Source organism: Pezoporus wallicus, unplaced genomic scaffold (genome assembly GCF_028554395.1).
Source record: "Pezoporus wallicus isolate ANWC-B61680 ecotype Strahan unplaced genomic scaffold, APGP_CSIRO_Pwel_v1 contig_13850, whole genome shotgun sequence".
Lineage (NCBI taxonomy): Eukaryota > Metazoa > Chordata > Aves > Psittaciformes > Psittacidae > Pezoporus > Pezoporus wallicus.
The window spans coordinates 1151536-1172735 of NW_026635243.1; the positions used below are offsets into that span (position 1 = coordinate 1151536).

Here is a 21200-nt window from a genome sequence, read left to right on the forward strand (position 1 = left end):
TACCCCTGGGTCTGGCTGCACCCTGGGAGCCAAGGCCTGGGCTGGAGAAAGCGACGTGTCTGTAGGGATGGGGGGAAGTTACCTTAACATTCCCGGGAGGCTGTGAACGCCACGTGGATTGCTGATCCCGGGATGGGGCACCAGGCAGCGCGCTGCAAGGAATGGATGGAGGGAGGTTACTGTGGGTGTAAAACTGCCCCAAGCCTTGCACCCAGCCCTGCACCAGGTCCACAGCAGCAGGGGCAGGTCCCAGCCAAAGCTCCACAAGCTGAAGCACATCACCATGGCCAGCAGCAGGGAGATTCACGGTCATTAACAGGCTGCAGGACCTCAGCTGGGAGCGGTTGGATGGTATTTGCCTTCCTTCCCTGCTAATAAACCCATCCTACTCCTCCAATCAGTGCTCCCACCAATGAGCTCCCACGGCATCTCCCTCCCCCCTACCTGTATCATCCTTGTGTTGCTCAGATGGGAGCTGTTTGCTCTGCAGCTCCTGTCAGGCTGCATCCCCCTGCCCTGCCTGGCACAGCACTAGCACACACAGGAACTGGATGGGAGCCCTTGTCCCTCACCCTGCGTTCAGTGCTCTGGGGCAGGTTGTGACCCTCCACGATGCCCAGCCTGAGCATCTGCTCTGTGTGCAGACCTGACCCGTGTTCAGCTGCTTCAGCTGCTGCACAGCAGTGATCACAGGGCTCTCCTCTGGTGCTGGCAGCACACTGAAGGTCAGGGTAGCTCCCAGCATGTTCCCAACCGGGTCTGTGTTTCCCTTCCATTCCTCACCCCCTCTTTGCCTCCCCTCTGGCTGCTCTGAGATGCCCAGGGATGGAGCATGGGGTGAGCAAACATCAGTCGTGGGTTTGAGGAGCTGGAGCATCTTTTGCCTGGGCTCCCGTGTCCCCGAGTGCCCTCATCCCGCTGGCCAAGCCTGGGCTCCTGCATCCCACCTCAGGGCTGTCAGCTCGGTCTCTGGAGGGAGAATCACTTCAGCGCATTTAGATCAAGGAGATAAACTGATGTGCTGCTCCATAGGGCTCTGAAGTGTCTGTTCCCAGCTTTGCCCTGCTGCCTCCTCAGCCAGGTTTCAGATTTGATAAGGCAGGAATGGAGGAGGGAAACTGGGGAGAGCAGGAGGAGACATCATTGCCCAGGGGTGGTGGGAGCGAGGGGTGAGAAAGATCTTCCCCCTTATTTTCCATTTGGGTATTTGTGGAGGATGCTGTTGGGAGGGATGGGGGTTTCTCAGCATGGGCTGACGTTGGGCTCTTGGGTTCCTTATCCATCATCCCCCACAGGAACCGGTGCCCCCGGCTGCAGGGTCCCCGGGGGGAAGCTGCCTCCCTGACTCCTCCGGGTTTCTCTCCCCAGAGCCTCCCTCAGGATGATGGTGCCAGGAGCACCGGTGGGGACCCTCCCGGCACATCACTGCTGACCCCCTGGGCTTTCCCTGGCGCTGCTGCTGCTGCTGCTGCCCATGCCGGGCTCCCGCTGCCCCATGGCAGCCCCGGCGCCGCTGCACCGTGTGGGTGCCCCTGAGGCCCTCGAGCTCTGAGCGCCGCGCGCCGCCGCACCACCATGTCCATGGAGTGGCTGCTGGACTGGAGCTGGTCCCTGGACGGGCTCAGGGATTTCATCGCCACCGGCATCCAGTCCTTCCGGGACTGCGACGCCACGGCCCTGGCCGCCGTCGCCTGCCTGCTGGTGCTCTTCCTGTGGTACTGCTACCACGTGGGGCGGGAGCAGCCCCGCGCCTACGCCACCGTCAACGCCCTGATGCAGAGCGCCGAGGCCAACGGCGTGCAGAACGGGTTCGTGTTCTGCCACGCGCCCGAGTGCGCGCGCTGCACGCACCACGACGGCCTCAACCAGAAACTCTACCACAACCTGCAGGAGTACGCCAAGCGCTACTCCTGGTCCGGCATGGGCAGGATCCACAAGGGCATCCGCGAGCAGGGCCGCTACCTCAACAGCCGGCCCTCCATCCAGAAGCCTGAGGTCTTCTTCCTGCCGGACTTGCCCACCATGCCCTACTTCTCCCGGGACGCTCAAAAGCACGACGTGGAGTTGCTGGAGCGCAACTTCCAGACCATCCTGTGCGAGTTTGAGACCCTCTACAAAGCTTTCTCAAACTGCAGCCTCCCGCAAGGATGGAAAATGAACAGCACGGCCAGCGGGGAGTGGTTCACCTTCTACCTGGTGAACCAGGGCATGTGCGTGCCCAGGAACTGCAGGAGATGCCCACGGACGTACCGCTTGCTCGGGAGCCTTCGCACCTGCATTGGCAACAACGTCTTTGGGAACGCGTGCATCTCCGTGCTGAGCCCGGGCACCGTCATCGCCGAGCACTACGGGCCCACCAACATCCGCATCCGCTGCCACCTCGGTGAGTGCCCGGCGGGGGTCATCCTGCCCCCAGTGGTGCGGGGGGTGCCCAGATCCCAGAAAGGCCTCTGGTACCCTGAGATCGCGGAATCCCATGGTTTGGGTGGAAGGGACCTTAAAGCTCCTCCAGCTCCAACCCCTGCCACGGGCAGGGACCCCTTCCACTGGAGCAGCTTGCTCCAAGCCCCTGTGTCTTGAGCACTGCCAGGGATGGGGCAGCCACAGCTTCTCTGGGCACCCTGTGCCAGCGCCTCAGCACCCTCCCAGGGAAGAGCTTCTGCCTAAGAGCTCATCTCAGTCTCCCCTCTGGCAGGTTAAAGCCGTTCCCTGTGGCCTGTCCCTACAGGCCCTTGTCCAAAGCCCCTCTCCAGCTTTTCCCTTAAGGGGGCCACTAATTGCATCCCCAGGAGGAGCTCAGGTTTGCTGTGCTTTGGCCTGAGGGCGGTTTGGGGCTTGGGCAGCAGCATCCTCCCTAGCAGAGGGGGGTGCTCAGTGCCCGACCTCCCCAGGGTGCCCGGCTCAGCCCTGTGAGCGTTTCAGCTCCTCCTCCTGCCAACCGGGGCTCTTGCTGCTGCGAGATTCGGGGGTCTTGGGATTGCGGGTGCTCCCCGGGAGATGTGAGCAAAGATCCTGCTTTGGTGCGGATCCAGATGGGGAGTCCCGGGGTATCCCCCCGGGTGCTGGGCGCTGGATGGTGGCACCGGGCTGGGAGCTCCTGCAGGCACAGATGGCAGGACTGGAACCGGCACAGAGCGTGCCGGGGGAGGCACCGCACGGGCCCTGCTGGCAAACACCAACCGCGGCACAGCCAGCTCCTGGGTAAACACGCTCCGGCAGCGACTGCCCATTTATCCACAATGGGAAGCAGCCTGGAGAGCGGATCCGAGGAGCGTTCCAGGCCTGGGGACCTGGACACTGGCTCTGCCCTCGCTCTGGGGCGCTGGGGACATGCGTCCCCTTTGAAAGGGGCTGGGAGCGGTTCCTGGGGGGGACCAATGGCTCAGACCTGCCCCGGCAGCAGCACGGGACTGGGATCAGCTCTAGGGCTGGAGCAGCATGACCTGGGGAGATGAGCAATGCGGATCATCCCCTTGTCCTTCCATGTTTTCCAGCTCCAGCCAGGACACAGCACCGTGCCTGGGGCACGCTGACATCCCCATCTCAGTGCTGGGATCAGCTCTTGCGGTGCCCAGGACACGGATGCATTTCGGAGACAACCTGGCCTCTGATGCCAGCTCGCTCTGCAGGGCTAGAGCATCCATCAGTGTGGGCAAGGGCCTCTGCAGGGTTCGCTCCAACCCTGTGACTGCTGCTGAATGCACTGGGCCATGCTCAGGCACCAGCTCTGCCCCTCCAGGGGCCGGGCAGCATCCCCCAGGCACGGGTGCCATGGAAGGCTGCAGGCTCAGCTCCTCCTTTCCAGCTGGAGCATCTCCAGCTCAGGCCATTGTGCAGGGAAAAGGCTTTGGTGTTTGACGGCTTTGAAGCATCCATGAGGAAAGCAGAGCAGCTTCTGTGCTCCCAGCTGTCCAGGCAGGCTGAGCCCCTGCTGCGCTCGCTGGGCTTTGGCATCCCTTTGAGATCCGTTCCTGCTGTGCTGTTACCAGTTATGATTCACGTGAGCTCTGACCCCTTTCTCCACCATGGCAGCATCCCTGGGGCAGGGTGACTGCACCAGCTCCAGAGCCCCCGGTGCTGCAGGGTGATGGGATCAGCCCTCAGGCTGGCCTGGGTTGCACTCGTGCTTTTAGGGACAGACCCATTGATTTCCCAGGTTGTCCTGCCCATGGAGAGCCTCTTCCCCACGCGGGGGTTGCAATGGAGCTCCCTGTTCCCATTCCAGGGCTGCTCCTCATCGCAGGGAGCCCGCCCTGACCCTGTCCTCTCTCTGTGTGCACCAAGGTCTGAAGACACCCAGTAACTGCGAGCTGGTGGTGGGGGGCGAGCCCCAGTGCTGGGCCGAGGGCCGCTGCCTGCTCTTTGATGACTCCTTCCTGCACACTGCGTTCCATGAGGGTAAGTGAACCCCAAGGGGAATCACGGTGCCCTGCGCCGGTGCCGTGCCGGGGCTGGGGAGCAGCAACGCTCTCCTTGTGGTCCTCCAGGGCTGGGCAGTGCAGCTCAGGCTCCGGTGCTGCAGCTGCAGCATCCTCAGAGCATTCCCACAGCTGCATCAGCCCAGCACTGACGTGCCCGCGGTGCCTTTGTCTCCTGTGCAGGGAGAGCAGCTTCCCGGCAGCCTGTTCCGCCTCTCCCATCACTGACAGAGCCCGTTCCGCTCCAGCTCTCCCGGATTAACCGGCATTAGCGGCTGATGGCGCAAACAGCCTCCGGCGGAGCTGCTCTGCGCAGGGGAGCCTGCGTGTGAAGAGAGGGGGAGAACAGAAGCTGTGGCTCCCACATCAGCCCTGCTGTGGGACTGGGAAGCGCTGCTCAGTGCAGAGCCGTGGGGCTGGGAAGGCTGGAACAGCGCAGCAGCAGCTCCCTGCAGGGCTCTGAGGTGCAGTTGTGAGGAGGGCGAGCTCAGCATCCTGCCTGCGACGGGAAACCTCCGGGTCTGATTGCCCAGAGCTCTGCCAGGAGGCCCTGACCCTGTGCTGGAGGCGCTGGGCTCCCAGTAAGCAGCGGTTCAGGTGTTTACTGGGACCTGGCCCTGTACTAGCACACGCTCCGGGTACAAGCAGCAGCCTCCCAGCACGGAGCCCATCACCCTTGTGCCGGGGCGAGCATCATCCCACGGCAGCCGGAGCACAGCCTCACCGTGTGTTTCCCTCCCAGGTCCCCCCGAGGAGGGTCCCCGCGTGATCTTCATGGTGGACCTGTGGCACCCCAACGTGGCCGCCGCTGAGCGCCAAGCCCTCGACTTCATCTTCGCGCCGGGACGATGATGGCGCTGGCCGGGGCTCTGGGTTCAAGGGCGGCCGGGCCAGCTCGGCGCCGGCACCAGACGGGAGCTGCCTCCTGGCGCACGGCCTCGGGTCCGGGCTCTTGTAAATGGAAACCGCGACGTGTCCCCGCGCCCATCCCTCCCCTCCATCATCGGCTTCAGGGATTCTTTTCGCCTTCCCTCCGTGGTTCAGCTGCAGCACCACTCCCCTGCGTGTTCCGTTGCTACTGTGTTTTGCGGTGTTCAGAAGTAGAGTAACAAAGCCAAGGGTGTTCGTTTGAATGTGATGATGTAAAACTTCTCGTGGCCATCAACCAAAAACCCAACACACGCACACACACACCCCCCCGGACAGCAGCCCAGCCCTGGCTTGGTCACAGTCCCTCCATGGATGGACAGATGCTGGGGGCTATAGGGGTCATAATGCATTCCCCAAGGCAGGGGCTGCTCCGTTGGGGTGGGTGAGGCAGTGCTCTGCCCACAGAGAGCTCCTGCACCATGATCCCAAGGGCTCCTGCTTCCTCTTCTTCCTGCTCTTTAATCTGAACCGAGGGTGTTATCGGTTACCGAAATCCCTTCCTCTCTTTATCTGCAACCTTGGGCTGCCCCAGCTGGAGCTGGGCAGGATGCTGTTTGGAATGTGGCGCAGGGCTTTTGTTTCCCATAGGCTAAGGCCAGGGAAGAAAAGACATGAGCTTTCCTCTGCTGCTCCATCTTCTTTCCTCAAGCCAGGGCAAGTGTACAGAGGCAGCTCACACAGACCTGACAGCAAAGGGAAGGTTTCCAAAGGCAGAGGCCCCAGTGTCCTGCGCACACAACAACCAACACGCTTCTCCCAAAGGCCTCCAGCACCCAGGGTGTGGTTGGGGCTCTCGGGGTACGGAGCTACCATAGGGTTTATAACACAGCACCCATGAAGCACAGCCTGTGACGCTCACCCCATCCTGCACCTCTGCTCAGGAGGTGGCTCCAGGGACCCTGCGGGGAGGGAACACAGCCCCTTCCCAGCACGGTTTCTGGACAGGTTTTTCAGCGATTGGATGCAGGATAAGGCAGAGATTTCAGATACATCCGAGATGGTTTTTACACCTGTCCTGTTACAGACTATCTGACGTGCATGATTTCTACACGCATCGACTGCCCGGTGCCAGACCCTGCGGGAGCCGGTCACTGGCTCAGCGTTTGGCACCATTCATACAGTGGTGGATAAGCAAAGATTATCAATAAACAGTTGTGCTGAAAACAGACCGGGCTCTGCCTGCTGCTGTAACGAGTCACTCGCTGCGGGGTTGGATCCTGCTTCCTCCTGCAGCTCAGCAGGAGCTGGTGGGGAGAAATGCCTGGAAAAGCGGAAAGGCAGGAGCTCCAGGCTGCGATGGGGCCGGTTTCAAACAGCCACTCTGCAATACAACCATTAAGTCAAGGGCCTGGAACTCTTCACTGGCCTACCCCAAGACAACTTTCCTCTTAACAAAGGACAGCAATAGGTCCTGGTGGCCAGATGCAGCTCAAGAAGCAGGAAGGGAAGAGAGCAGCCCCAGCTGTTCCACTGCCGACAGACGGCACAGCAGATTGTAGTGGAAGATCCCTGACAGCAGGCAAAAGCATCTATTTTGTGCTTTGCTGCTGTGCCAAAACTCCCTCCTGTCCCCCTCAGGCTTTTCCTTCAACTTCTTCGTGTTTCCCAATGGAGCTCCCAACCGCTTCCCCAACACCCAGCGAGGAGCCAGCAGGATCTCCCTTGGGGGAGCAGAGCAGCCCGGAGCTGCCTCCCTGCTCCTGGCAGCCTAGGGCTTCCTCACCTCACCTCGGGAGCATCACTGAGGGAGCCTGGACTGGGGCTGCTGAGCAGGCAGAAAGGAGGTGGGGGAGGACGTCAGAGGAACCCAGAGCATCGCAAGACGGCTGCAGCACACAAGCATCTCCCCTCCTGCCTTCTCCCACCTCCGCATCCCTCACCTACACGGTGCCTCTCTGTGCTGCACTCCAGAGCCAGAGCAGCTTGTCCACAACTGTCTATCACCACAGCAGGAGGGCTCCCGGCTGGCTGCAGCTCAGGCTTCCCAAGGCGCATTCCCACCCACACTGCTGTTATCCAGAGCAAGCAGCAGCAGGAGCAGTGTCACGAGCATTCCTGCTGCTCAAACACCTCCTCCGCTGCCAGGGGGGAAGGCAGAGGCAATCCCTGCCCAGGCAGCCCTGAGCAGGCAGCCGGCTCTTCCCCCGGAGTCCCTGCCTGTCCCCGCAGCAGAGCTACCTCAGGAATCCCCCACTGTCCCAGTGGAACAAGCTGTGAGGACGGTGACTGCTGGGGCCAGCTCCTGGGGTGCCCTGCTTACTCCACACGAGTCTTCTCACCACGATAAAGGCACCGACCTCCAGCACTCCTCATGTATCACCTGTAACAACCGGGGCTGCTGCTCAGCCCCACCAGCACAGGAACCAGGAGGAACAGGTCACTCAACCCCAACCCTCACACCAGGAGCCACAACACAACCCAGCAGTAAGTGGGACTCTGGCCACTGACACACAGAGGTTGGATGAGTCTTAAGACTCTTTTATTGTCACAGTGATGTGTATGTAAGGGCAGGCTCTGAACCAGCATAGGCACAGGTGTCCATCACCCGGGTCTAAGCAGCCATCACCAGCCATGGCAGGGACACGGGAAGAGAAGAGCTGCTGAGGAGCCAGAAACCCCCTTTGGTCCCATTAGCTTAAGGAGCTCCCACTTGCCCTCTGTCAACAGAGCACAGACACACTGAGCAGCGAGAGCCAGGAGGTGAAACAAGAGGAGGGAGGGGAGGAGGAGGGCAGGATTCATACCACCATCCCCATGGACCTGTGAGAGGCTGGCAGGCTACAGCTGCACGAGGCAGCAGGGCAGGCAGTGCTGGGCTGCACCATCAGCAGCCAGGCAGTGAGGAGGGACAAGGATCAGCTACAGGATAAAAACCTCCTGACAGTGCCTGTAGGAGGGTTATGAGTTTTGCAGCACTTGTTCTATTCCAGTTAATCTGAGAACATGCAGGCTCCATTAACCAAGGTAAGGCAGGGGAGCAATTCTATGGATTAAGATATAAATAAAGCCCCAGTCTGACCAGGGCAAGTAGGCACAGATCTCCAGGCAGAGGCAGCCTCTGACCACTGCCCCATAGCACAGTGTCTGTGTAGCTTAGAGCAAGAAGAGGTTTTCCTTTAGGTCAAGGCACTCCAGGAGTCTCTGCCCGTGGCAGCAGAGCATCATGAACAGAACCAGAGTCAATGTAAACCACGCACCTCAACACAGGTAATGTCTATCTTCAGGCTTTGGTAAGTACTAATGTCAATACCACCCTGCACCAGCACAGGGCAATGAGAGTGCCCCATGCTCAGGGCAAGGCAGGCTGGAGACCCCATGCACACAGCCTGGAGCAAACGGCTTTGAGATCCTATTGACTGGAGCTGAACGACCTTTCCACACGGGCCGAGACCTGCCCCAGTGCATCAGTTCAGAGCAGGTTCACCCCGTGCTTCAGCAGCTTCTGCTTGGCCTTGCTGGGCAGGCTGAAGGCGCTGTCCTGAGGGTTGGGAACGCCCGAGTTGCGGAGGGGAGCACCCAGCTGCTGGAAGTAGGTTTCCTGGACGGGGTTCCGGCAGGCGTACACGGCCGTGGCGGCGTTCCTGCAGGCAGGACAGGAGGCACCTCAGGATTTACAGCTCCGTGCAAGCTCCACCGCAGCTCGCTGGGCTGGGCACTGGGATGCTCACAGCACACTGGACTCCCAGCTATGCAGAGGCACTTTCAGGTCCTCAACAAAGGAACACAGAGCTAAAATGGCACTAAACCCTTGCAGGAGGGCACAGGGAACCAGACCCGGCATCCTAAAGTGTCCTATGTCACATCCTCTGTGACCCCCTCAGCAGCACTAACACCCACGCACACGGCCACCTTCTGCCCTTGCTGGCAGAGCAGCCCAGTACATCAATAGCAGGTAAAGTGCTCCTTGTGCCTAAGACCCCTTCTCTCCTGGAGGAACCTGTCTCGCTGCTGCTGCCCACAAGCAAATCACAGCACAGGCTCTTTAGCTGCACCTAATGAAGCTCAGTCAATAGTCAGATACTATAAGCATGAAACTGAAATCCGCTACTCAGTATTCACCTGCAAGAGGGCTGGCAAGGAGCAAAGCAAGGGACTCTCCATTCCCTCAATGGAGGAAAGCAGCAACCGATATGTTTGCTGACACCCTTCTGTAACAACTCTCCATGAAAGCAAGCAGTTTTAGTCATCTTGTTACTCAGGCTGATTCACACATGGAGTTGCTTTTTTTGGGGCAACACAGAATACGCCAGCTTAGCTGGTGGAGGATTTAAGGAGCCAGTGAAACTAATGCTAAGCACGGAGATCTCCTGCACTGAGCGTATGATTCACATTCCCTTGGCAAGCTGCGTCGGGGAAGTGAAAGTGTAATTCCCAGAAGCATCTTTATTTCATCATGTTTTGGACAAACAGGCACGGCCAAGCAAGCGGAATCTCTGTGTTCCCAACAGAGCAGTGCTCCCGGGATCACCTACCGGAGCGGGGAGAGCAGGAGCATGAGCTCGGCTGTGGCTGCGATAAGAACATCTTGCCTGGTGCATTACAATTGAGTTTGCCACGCACGTTACGGCGTGTTTCCAACCCAACAAGCCATGCAAGAAAACAAAACCTAGGTTGCCAATTCTGGGTGCCTTTGGCTCCCAGCCGAGACGCACATTTATTAGGAGCAGTTATATTTAACACTGCGCCTTAGAACCTTATGGTGCCAGGAACTGGCAATATTCTAGCACTGTATCTTCATCCAAACCCATGGCACAACCCAGCTCTGCCTTCCCTTCACTGGCCTTGGCTGCACTCTGGCCTCTCAACATCCAGATCACACTACGGGCAGAATGTTAAGTATCTAAAAAGCAAGCCTCAGGGAATAAGGTGACGTGAGTGCCCCTTGGCAAGAGACACCGGTGTGACTACAGCGTGTGCCAGCCCTGGGAGAGGGGCTCCCCTCTTCTGCCCCCTCCGTGTGCCATGCAGCACTGCTGGGGCTGGAGGAGGAGGGAGTGCTGAGCACAGCTTACCGAACGATCACCTCTGAGGCAGTGGGAAGCTGGCTGAAGTCGGAGTGGATCAGCGTGGCAGCTCTCAGGAAGTGCCGATCCAGCGGGCCGGGCGCGTGGGGCAGGTTGGCTGCAGAACAGGAGTGAGGTGGGGGGGGGTTAAAATCCTGCTCTGTAGGAGCCTGCCCCACTTTACCGAGCAGGAAAGGCTGCGGACCTCTCCCACAGAGCCTGGAAATCTGCAGAACAGAGAGGGGCAACCCCGAAATCCCAGTGTGACCAAAGCGAAACCAGGGACCTGCACCACGCTCACATGCACAAACCAAAGCCCTGGGGTACCTCTCCCCACAGGTACACCCATCAGAGGGGTGACAAGAACGCCTGAGACCTGGGCCCCCGAGGATCACTGGGGCTCCTCTCCTCCCCTAAAGCACTTCTAGGCTGGAAAGAGCCAGGACACTGCTGGTGGGGCTGCCAGAAAAAGGGAAACATTAGAATGAGCTGGAGCAGTTCACATGGGGCTTTCTGCAGGTCTGTGGCCTATAGCAAGTTGCCTGAAGCATGGGAAAAGGTCACCAGAAACCCTGCCCTCCTCCTTATTCCCCCCTGAAGGCTCACCTGTGAGCACGTTCTGAATGCAGTCATAGTGAGTGAAGCTGTAGGTTGTCTTGGCTGAGGATGAGGAGTCTTTGGGCAGAGTCTCCCTCAGATGAACCTCGAGGCCGTTCAGAGAAGCCAGGCTGCTGTGGTACTGCAGAAAGGGCAAGAAGTGGCAAGTGTTAGAGCAGGAGCCCTGCTTGGCCTGGATCAGAGGGAGCTCGGGTGACTGATGTTGATTACAGAGGGACTGAACCCTTCCATGCTCTGCTGCTGCTGCCCAGGAAAGCAAATGAGTCTGAGACCGTACAAGTCAGTGAGAAAAGGGCATTCCAAGCTGGATCTAAGCCATTAAGCCACCTGATGCTATTAATTACAGGAAAATGCAAGACTCCATTAATTTACCACCAAACATTACTCTCCGGGGCTCATTTTCACATCCTAGCCGTGACTTTCAGCCACAGGAAGGAGGATTCCTTTGGTGACCAGCCCTTATGACACCAGACAGACAGTACAACATTTGGATGCAGCTTTACCCACTTGGGCTGGATTTAGCTGCCTGCAGTACTACCCTGCAGCACTCAAGTAAACATCCTAATGGGCACCCAGCCTCTGCTCTGAGCTTCGGGCCAGTGCAGGCTGCAGGCACCAGGCTTCAAGAGAAGGAAGGAAAGAAAAGCCAAGGCAAGAGCCTCATCTGTGGGGTAATGACAGGCCCAGCACGGAGCAATGGACTCACACAACCATGTGCTAACATGAAAGCCAAGCTGCTTTCCTGGCTGTGCTGAGGCTCGCAGGCAGCAGGCAGGGGTCAGGCAGGGCTGGGCAGATTAACTCCATAATCCTCTGCTTTCCCGTGCCATGGAGAGGCTGCAGCCTGCATGGATCAGCAGTGCCCGACCCCACTGCTCATGGACCAGATTCTCTTCTCTGTGCAGTGAAATGAAGGGGTAAGACCTGAAGAGCAGCAGGAAGGAAGGCTGGAATCCTCCTGATCTGCAGGGAACGTCTGCTCTGGAAGCTGCCTTCCCTGAGGGATGATCAATGCTGTCTGCTCTCCTCAGCCATGCGAGTAGCATATTTTACCCTTCTTTGGTGTCATTCAGGAGCCTCAAAGCGTTCGACAAACATTAACTACAACCCAGCTCTGACATCCCCGAGCGCTGAGGCTCATTTTTAACGTACAGATAAACAAAGGAACAGACAGGACGAGGTTATGGCTCAAACCCACCCTGATGCCAGCAGCAGAGCCCAGCTCCACCGCCTCCAACAACACCTCTCCTCCTGGGATGGAGGCGCATGCAATGCAATCCCGGGGCAAGGGGTATATCAGAAGAACCCAATCCCAGCACAACCCAGGACTGTTCTGCTCAGATGAAATCCAAAGCAAGAATATGCGGGATGGAAGCAGCATGTTTGGGAAAAGGGGAACCTGAAGGAACAGGGATTTGTCAGCCCCGGGGCATCACACAAAGGAAAATCAACCGAACTGCAGTGCTCCAGCGCCACGCTTGAGACTGAATGAACTGAGTGACAGGCTGAGCCAGGCTGGCCCTGTGACGGGAGGAGGACAGTGCAGTGTGTCACTAGCAGAGCTAACCCCCGCAACAAGGCATTCCACACACTAACACATCCTTAGGTGCTCCCTCCCATGGCAGGAGCTGCACAGGCTGCTGGGCATCACACCATCTCCGAGCACAGCCAGGCTGCAGCTGGAGGAGACCCAGAGAACCTCAGAGTTCTTGCTATAAGGATGACCTTCAGCTCTCAAGACTGCCTGTATCTCCCTCTGTTCCTCCCACCAGAGAAGAGCTGGTAGAGCAGGAGGTGCCGTGCAGCTGGAGCCAGCAGAAAGGGAACAGGGCACAGTGCCATGCCTGGTGCAGAAGGCCAGGGCTGCCCCTCTGCTGACTGTGCAGCAATCCCCTCCTCAGCACACCAAGCCCCCCATGCTGTGTGGAGGTGGCATCTCCCTGCTCATGAGGGGACCACAGGCACAGCCTCCCAGTCCCAGAGCTCAGGAGGAAAAGGAGCAACCTTGAGGCTGTGCCGATGCTGGGAGCCAGCCTTAGCCTGAGCTTTCCTGCACCTTCCAGTCTGAGAGTAACGGAATTAGGTTGTTCCTATGGCAACTGCATATCAAAGAGGCCTCTGCAGCTTTGACTTGGATCCTGGTAGTGAGGCAGAGGCCAGGCAGCAGCTGCAGATCGATGCTTCTCCGGGAAGCAGGAATGCCAGGGGCCAGCACATCCTTCCCCCACAGCCCCATTAGCTGCACCAGGGCAGCAGGGAAGCCTGGGCACTGCAGCAAATCCCACACAGTAATGTGGGATTGCTCCAGAACAGCACCTACTTGCAGTGCCCAAAAGGCACAACCAATCCCTCCAAGCTCCTGGGCAGCAGCCAGATTTGCACCTCAACAGGAAGGGCTTCAGGGCAGACACCTCTCTGGTGCCTCCAGAGGAGAGGTGTGAAGGCGCAGAGAACAAACCTTGCCTTCCAACCGGCACCACAAACTGCCGGGCTTCCCCAACGCATCTCAAATCCAGCAGAGGCCTTGGCAACCGGCGGCGCTGTCTGGCGGTCACACCTACACCGCGGCACCGACAGACAACAGGAGCCTCCTGTGAGACAACGCTCTCACCTCTCGGGCTCGCTGCCTCCCACGCCGCTCTGGTCGCGGTGCTGAGCCTCAAGCCAACCGGCTTTGCCTTGCACTGCACAGAGCAGGTGAGGAAAGAGACGGGAGGTGCGAGGCGATGCTCCTCGGCTGTCACCCACCACCACCAGGCAAGCAGCAGCATCGCTGCACGTGTGGAAGAGCTTCCCCGCTTACCACGTCCTCGATGGAGCTCTGCTCCTCTCGCAGGTGATCTTCAGCCAGGAGGGAGAGCACAAGGCCCTTAACGCAGTGAACGTACAAGCTCATCTGAACTGGTGCGCAGGGTCTGCTGGACTCCGCACCAGCCTGGGCTCCCAGACCGTCCCCCTGAGGTGGGCAGCCCCTGCTCTCTGCTGGGTCACCAGGCAGGCTCTCCTGAGCCTCTGCAGCCAGCAGCCGGCTCCTGCTCTGGAGCTGTGGTTGTACAGCAGTGGCTGGACAGTCCAAACCCTGCACGCTGCCACCAGCTGCACTGCTGCTCTTCCCAGAGACACTTCCTTGGCTCACAGCCCCTTCCTCATCTTGGTCACTCGATTTCCTTCTGCTCAGCTCTCGGGCAGGGGAGCGAGCAGCTGGATTGCCACTGCCTGCATGATAGGTCTGGATACTGTTTTGCTCAATATAAGAGTCCAGCGGGGATCTCCTCATGTTGTAACTCTCATGCTCTTGGCTGTAAGGGTTTGGAAAGAAAAAGCCTTCCAGATTTGGACCTGTGGTTTGAGCATATTCAGGAGTACGGAGTGTGGAAGGGCTTGGCAGCTGCTTCATGTCTCTCTCTGATGGAAAAGATGCTTTTCTACTGAGCTCTGAGCTTCTGTTGTCTCCTCTGCTCAGTTCTGCGGTTGAAGAGTTCTTTGTATTGGCTTCCATTTCAGGGAAGCCCTTCAAAGGCACAATGTTTGCAAGGCTGCCTGAGCACACAGCATCTTCTGGGGCAGCTGCGCCTGAAGCTTGCTCAGGGGACTCCAGCACAGAGGCATTATTCAGGTCTTGGGTTTCAGGAACTCCTCTTGATTCTGAAGCTTCCTGGGAGCGGAGAGCATCCCCCTCTCCTCTACGGCTTGCTGGGGACATGGATGACCTAGTGGGAGACAAGTTTGGAGTTCTTACACACCTGGTAACACTATCACCTCCTGGCAGCATTCAACAGCTCATCTATTCTCTGCTACAAAGAGCAGCTACCTCACAAAAGGATGGGCTGAGGTCTAACACAGGTGAACAGCACAGGCCTCTCACACTGCAGGCTCAGGGAGCACCACTCCCTTGTCACAAAGCACAAAGGCTTTAAGCAGCAGCAGAGCTGAGACACAGCAGAAGATGGCAGCTGGTCTGGGGAACAGCTCTGCTTGAGGCTGCTTCGCACAGAGACATGGACACCACGTTAGCTCCCTTGAGGCAAGAGCCTCCCTGTGCGTCACATCCATCCCATACCTGGCCATCCACTCCACAGGAAAGTCTCGGAGCACAGAGACCTCATCTTTTGTTAGGAACACCGGGATGATCCGGACACCCTGCGGCAGTGAGGAACCTGCAGGAGCAATGGGGGTGTGAGGATTAAATAAATATGTGCCAGCATAAAGAATAGAAGCCAAACTCCATCAACCCAAAGGCTTCTGCAGGAGGAGAAGGCACGCGTTCATCCTGCATCCCAGGTCACCACCAACTGGTCACATCTAACTGGGCAGCATCTTCCCATCCTCCTCATACACTTAATGCCTGATGGTTTCATTTTCCCTTAGTGTTTTCTCCTAACCACCCTGTCAGAATAGCTACAAACTGATGCTCAGAAGCAATGACTGAAGGTTTGGCCTGCAAGCATCAGCCATCTGTTTCCAGGGCTCCACCAGTGGCCAACTAGGCACATGGGTAAGTGGAATTAAAGCAGGCATCTTGGGAATCTGCAGAACTGACAACTAAACCCAAAAGAGCAAACTCCTTCACTCAGCCAAAGGAAGGAACTCGTTCTGATTACACAACACCCACTGGCACATGCTGACAAGTGACAGCAACCTCCTCAGGGATATACTCCTGCACCCAGGCAGAGCTTTAACATGAATCCCAGAGAACCAGCTCACGCTCTCCCTGCACAGAGCACAGCCCCAGAGTGTATGCTGCCGCTGGGCACTTGGGACCCACATGCTGCAGCTGGATGGATGCTCACCAGGCCCCTGCTGCTCCTCACCTCCAGGCTCACCCTGAAAGAAAGGCAGGAATCAGCCCCATGGCGTGACTCAACATTCCATCAGTGCCACCCAGACATCAATCCCAGCCTCCCTGTGACCACAGCACACCCCAGACCATCCCCTTCAGCAAATGCTGTGACTGCTTTACCATGGTGGTTTGTTCCTTGGGTAGCCCTCAGAGTCAAGGGGACTTCCCAAGAACCAAATACCTGAAAGCAAGGACAAATACCACAATTTGCCATTACTGCCTGCTCAGGGCAGAGTAAGAGCACAGGCCTTCCTCATACCTGTTCTTGAGGGCTTTTTTGAAGAAGATCTTGAACCACATAAATAATTACTTTTGACAAGTTTTAACACACAAAAATGGATCTGTGTCACTTTCAGACATTCATGTTGTGTTTTTACCATTAAATGCCTAAAACTTGGCTCAAAAACATCACGTAGATGAGAGTTCATTAATTCAGTAACAAAGATTGAAAAAAAGAGCAAACTCCTAGTGCAAAAGCCTTGACCCCTTACTAAATCATAACTAATAAAAGCTTTTAGCACCAGCATCAATATTTGTCCTTCCTGGTAACACGTGACAAGAGCTCCCACATCACATCCTCACATATGATACCTGCACGCAGGGAAGGTGTCCAGCAGCTTACCTGGCCTGGAGCCTCATTGCCTTGGAGGAGAACTTTGGCAGTGAGAGGAGGGGGCAGCTGGGTGCTCACAATCCTGAAAGGACAAAGTCATCCCTGAGCAGTGCCACTTCCCAAAGCTCAGCCACAGACTCCCATCGCTCCGCACCAGGAGAGGCAGCACAAGCAGTGATGCTCACACCAGACTTTACTGTACCCTGAGCAACCTGAGGGTGCTGCAAGGCCCCACTGCACAGCTCAGTAACCTCTGGGGAGACACTAAGGTTCCCCTGCACCACCACCTCTCCCAGTCCTGGCAGACACCCCGCAAGGGTCAAGGAGCCAGCCCCAGACACAGGTTGACGCCAACCCATGGCCACATAAGAGCAACACAGCTGTGTGACCCACAGGACCCCTCGTCTCCTTCTTTCCTTTGGGTCACTGCCACTCTGAATTCAGGCAAACCACCTGCTGGCATCTACTTTGGACCAATAAAGGTGGTTTTACTAAGACCTAAACCACAATTCATACAGGCTTCCCACCACACCATGAAGAGCTGTGGGCAGTAGAGAAGACTCAGAGAGCAGCCCTCAACACCCTGCAGCACAGGCCCCTTGGATGGGGCTTCCAAAGCCGTTCCTGTTCTTCCCATCTACATCTTGAAACCCACATTCTGGAGATCCTCCAAAGACTCTAAGGAGTTTAACTCAAGTACAAAGCCCTTTGCAGTGTTCTAGTAAGATTTAGAGCTCAGAGAACTCATGACATTTGGTGACAATCTCTAGCAGACAGAGCAGAGATACAAATCACACACACTGGTTAGGCAGGAGCAGGACAGGACTCTGTTCAAGTCAGACATCCATGTCCAGTCTAAGGTGCTGCAGTGACTCACTGTGTCCTGCCTGCAAGTCTGAGATCACTCTATTAAACCCGCCTGGCCTGCCTCTGCCAGCCTGGAAAGATGAACACGTTGTGGCTTGTTTCCAGTGCTTGTAAAAGGTGTTACAGGAACAGTTTATGCCAAAGAAAAATGGTGCTTGAATGCTCTTGCCAAGAAATGCTCAGAACTTGCCACCTCCTGTCTTTCAAGGCCACCTTTGAGGCTTTCCTCGATGTCGCTCACATCTGCAGCATCTTCACCTACGGGCAGTGTTCAGCTGAGAGAAGCCAGCACTTCTCATGGGAAATTCTGGCTCATTCCTCTGTGCACTTTCTCTCAGTGCAGACAGCCAACAAGTCAGTCAGAAACACAGACACACACACACGTTCAGGAGAACACTAATGGGGAAGAGTAACGTTCACACAGCTTTCTTAAGTGACTTCCACCTAAAAAGCCAAAGGAGTTCAGTCTTCATGTCCTGTTGGACAGCAGAGTGTTACTGAAACCCAAACCTTGCATCTCCTCATGCTTCCATTCCTCTCACTTACCAACACAAATAACCACTCACCCTCTGTGACTACACCAGCAGACAGGGACCACCCTGCCTGAAGCACTGATGCTCCTACCAATAAGCAGCAGCTGTGTGCTCAGCTTGGCCCTTTGCCCTGCTACCTGGATGCCCTCTGGAAGCACAGCCCTGCGAAGGGGCAGATGCAATGTGCAGTTAACCCTTTAGGTAAGGCTGTGGTTACTTACAAACCCTTGTAGAGAATGCAGCCTGCCAAAACATACGGAGATCGCTGGCAAGTCTGCAAGATGAGAGCTGCTTTCAGTAAAAGCAGGGGGTCCACCTACATGGGGAGAACAGCAGAAGTGAGGCCAGAGAACCCTAGGAAATACTCAAAGCAGCAAATAACCACAAAACCATTGGCATTAAGGCAGCTTTAGAACCAGACACTGCAGAGAACAGGCTCCTACCCTGGTTTTGTCCAGATTCCAGAGAGAATTGAAAATCCTGTGGAGGTCACTGGTGTTTTTCTGGATATGTTCAATGTACCTGTCCCACTGCCTGCTCAGCTCCTCCTGGGGAAGTGCCTGTGGATGACACAAGTGCACATACTGTCACTGCACAGGCCTCGGTGTCCTCCCCACACTACCCTGGAGTAACAGCAGGATGGGACTGGGCACTTTTCCAGTCCCAGTTCTTTGATACATGAGCTTATTCTGCCCCTTGCTAGCAGGAAGGCAGCACGTGTGTGCCTGGGCAGAGCTGGGCCACTATGGGAGCGTTTCAGAAGAGATCTCCATTTACCATGTACGCACGGCGCACAGGCCCGTTGTAGAAGGTGAAGAGGCTGATGAGCTGCTCCAGAAACCGCCGGCAGCTGATGTCAGGGAGCTCCACAGCACAGCCCAGAACCTTTAGGACAGAAAGCCATGAATGAGGTGTGGTTACTGACAAAACCCAGGCGCAGCAGGTGAGAACAACTCTTGTCGCCTTTCAGTGAGTGTCAGAGGCACACAGGCAGCTCTGTGGCAGGCAAACATCCCCCAGATTCACAAGTCAGCTGAAGAGGAAATGCAAAAATACCCACAGAAGAGCCCTGGCACAGACAGGATAAACAAATGATGTCAGAAATCCAGCGTTTCAGACACATTCCCTTCCCACAGGAGATGACTGAGCCTGGTGCTTTAATGGCCAAGAACGTTTTCCTGAGATGAAGTAATACTCAAATTAACTTATTATTTACAGCTATGGAAATGCTTTCCTTAGGCTCTGAGAGAAACAGAAGCACCAGGAGGAGAGCCTCAGGGAGAGCCCAGCCATTGCCAGTTAAATCATTCTGACAGGTCCCAGCCCGGCTGCCTAGGGATGGTTTGGAGCAGTTTTATCACAACTCTGCTGCACACTGTTCCTTACACCCTGAATGCTGACACTGACAGAGCTCTGCAGCAGGGAATGCTGAGGGTTAGAAAGAAAGAATAATCAGACTATCACAAACAGGGAGACTGAGTCCTGATTATAAGCTGCAGCACACGGATCCTGTTTCCAGCCATCACCAGTAACCCATGGACACACATCAGGATATGGACCTCAGTGTTTTGCAGCCACTGCCAGGCACATCTTATGAAACAGGTTAGGTGTGGACACACAAATGAGGGGTGAACGCAGCTGCAGGTTGCAGTAAACAATATTTAAACCACCTTGCAATGCAGGGTTGTGCACGGCAAGTTCTCACCCAGCTCTCCCCGGGTCCATACCCTGGAAGAAAAGCCCTTCTGCTTGCTACAGCAGCTCAGACTCTCGCTGCTTTTGCTCTGTGGCTGCCTGCAGAGCCCCTGCACTCACCCACAGGTAGTCTCCATCCACTACAACTGCAAACTTGAGCTTCCTGAGACGAATGAGGCTTGGAGGCACTCCAGAAATCTCAGTCATGCAGCGCACCACGCCGGCAATCTGTCCACACAGCAGCTCCTGCTGGTCCGGGACAGTCTGCGGAGGAAGGCAGGGAAGAAACAGGGCTGGCTTCTTTGGTTCTGAAAGGACTTGGAGTAAAACCCGCCACTGTATTCAGGTATAAATATAAATGAATTATAAGGTCAAGTCAATTCCAAATCAAACACAGCAGAGCAGGCATTCAAATCATCACTGAGAGCTTATTTAGGGGAACTTTCATCCCTCACGAGTTTATTCCCATCCTCAGGACAGACCTGGACTCTGCTGGATGACCAGAATCCCCAGAGAAGAGGCCATCACCCACACCAAGCTCAGAACCACAACACTTCTCTGCCCTGGGTCTGCTGGAGCAGAACTCCTCTCCCCCTGGGGCTGGTTAAATCAAAACCAGACTGAACCCAAAGCCATGCCTGGGAGCCCGATCATTCCTGAACCAGAACCATCAGCACGGACTCACCACGCACGGATGGAAACAAAAGCAGCGTTACCTGAGGAGGGTAGAAGTAACAAATCCCGGCACTTGTAGGATCTCCTTCTTCCTTCACCTTCGAACCATCGTACAGGAAAAAGTAATTCCACCTAAAACCAAGGCAAAGCATGCACACAAGCGATGGTATGGTTGGAAACACCTCTCTCCATTAGTTCAGGTAGAGCAAGGAGAAGTCGTTACAAAGGAAGAGACGCTGCTCTTACACCACCACACCGAGTTCAGACACAAAAACGGCACTAAAAGGCTCCCACCCCATCAAATTTGACCACTTTTGTGGGCTTCACGTAGGCTCCACAAGCAGCAGAGACACGAGGAAGGAGGCCTGGGCTCGCAGAGCACAGGGAGCAGGTATCGCAGAGCGTTAACCACACACAGCCCAAGCGCTCCCACAGGCTGCTGCTGTTCATTCGGTCACTGCAGGTAGAGGGGCCCTGGGGAGCACAAGGGGGAGGCTTCCCCCAGAAGGTGGCCTACCCACAGCACCGCTCAGCTCCCAGTTCCAACCACCGCGTGCGGGGTTTTGCCTACCCCTACTGGTAAGGAGTCGGTAAAGAGCTGTTTCTCCCCGTACAGCCCGTTACAAGCTCGGCACACGGCAGCTTCCTGCAGGAGCAGGGGAACGCTGAAGCCAAACGCAAAGGCGACCCAAAGGGGATGCTGAAGCACCAAGTCCCTGCCCGGCCAAGGGGACAAGGCCGGATTCAGCCGCCGGCCGCCGCTGCCCGCTCCTGGGGGAGCCGGGGGGTCCCGGGGGTGCGGGTGCTGCTCCCAGCGGGTGAAGGGAGCGCCCCCCGCCCGAACCGGGACAACGCGGGGCAGCCCGGGCCGCACAGGGAAGCGGGGCCGGGGCCGGGTCTCACCAGGGCGCGGGGCCGGGCCCCGCCATCGCTGCCGGGCCACGGCGGTGCCGCTGCGCAGCCCGCTCCTGCCGCCGCCGCTTCCGGTCCCATGACGCCCCACGTGGC

General features: G+C 56.9%; 2 protein-coding genes across 2 annotated transcripts; one reads left to right on the plus strand and one right to left on the minus strand.

Moving 5' to 3' along the window:
* Window positions 1-1464: 1464 nt before the first annotated feature.
* On the plus strand, window positions 1465-5405 carry ASPHD2 (aspartate beta-hydroxylase domain containing 2). The gene is made up of 3 exons (XM_057413336.1): window positions 1465-2383; window positions 4285-4398; window positions 5161-5405. The coding sequence occupies exons 1-3, from the start codon at window positions 1576-1578 to the stop codon at window positions 5268-5270; spliced, it is 1032 nt and encodes a 343-aa protein (XP_057269319.1). The 5' UTR covers window positions 1465-1575; the 3' UTR covers window positions 5271-5405.
* A 3276-nt stretch (window positions 5406-8681) lies between these two features.
* On the minus strand, window positions 8682-21159 carry HPS4 (HPS4 biogenesis of lysosomal organelles complex 3 subunit 2). Its single transcript, XM_057413292.1, has 13 exons — window positions 21096-21159; window positions 20234-20324; window positions 19638-19781; window positions 18600-18707; window positions 18266-18382; window positions 18044-18138; window positions 16432-16504; window positions 15760-15793; window positions 15030-15126; window positions 13773-14679; window positions 10958-11090; window positions 10361-10469; window positions 8682-8929 (listed from the first exon to the last, which is right to left on the minus strand). The coding sequence occupies exons 1-13, from the start codon at window positions 21119-21121 to the stop codon at window positions 8758-8760; spliced, it is 2106 nt and encodes a 701-aa protein (XP_057269275.1). The 5' UTR covers window positions 21122-21159; the 3' UTR covers window positions 8682-8757.
* Between the last annotated feature and the right edge of the window lie 41 nt (window positions 21160-21200).

What these genes read in the sequence shown, in the direction of transcription:
- ASPHD2 (XM_057413336.1), top strand. Translation starts at nt 1,576, where the DNA reads ATGTCCATGGAGTGGCTGCTGGACTGGAGCTGGTCCCTGGACGGGCTC. An exon ending in CCGCATCCGCTGCCACCTCG is followed by an intron (nt 2,384 to 4,284) that starts GTGAGTGCCCGG and finishes GTGTGCACCAAG; the next exon opens with GTCTGAAGACACCCAGTAAC. An exon ending in GCACACTGCGTTCCATGAGG is followed by an intron (nt 4,399 to 5,160) that starts GTAAGTGAACCC and finishes TTTCCCTCCCAG; the next exon opens with GTCCCCCCGAGGAGGGTCCC.
- HPS4 (XM_057413292.1), bottom strand. Translation starts at nt 21,121, where the DNA reads ATGGCGGGGCCCGGCCCCGCGCCCTG. An exon ending in TGCATTCTCTACAAGGGTTT is followed by an intron (nt 16,505 to 18,043) that starts GTAAGTAACCAC and finishes TTGTCCTTTCAG; the next exon opens with GATTGTGAGCACCCAGCTGC. An exon ending in CATTCAGAACGTGCTCACAG is followed by an intron (nt 10,470 to 10,957) that starts GTGAGCCTTCAG and finishes CCTGTTCTGCAG; the next exon opens with CCAACCTGCCCCACGCGCCC.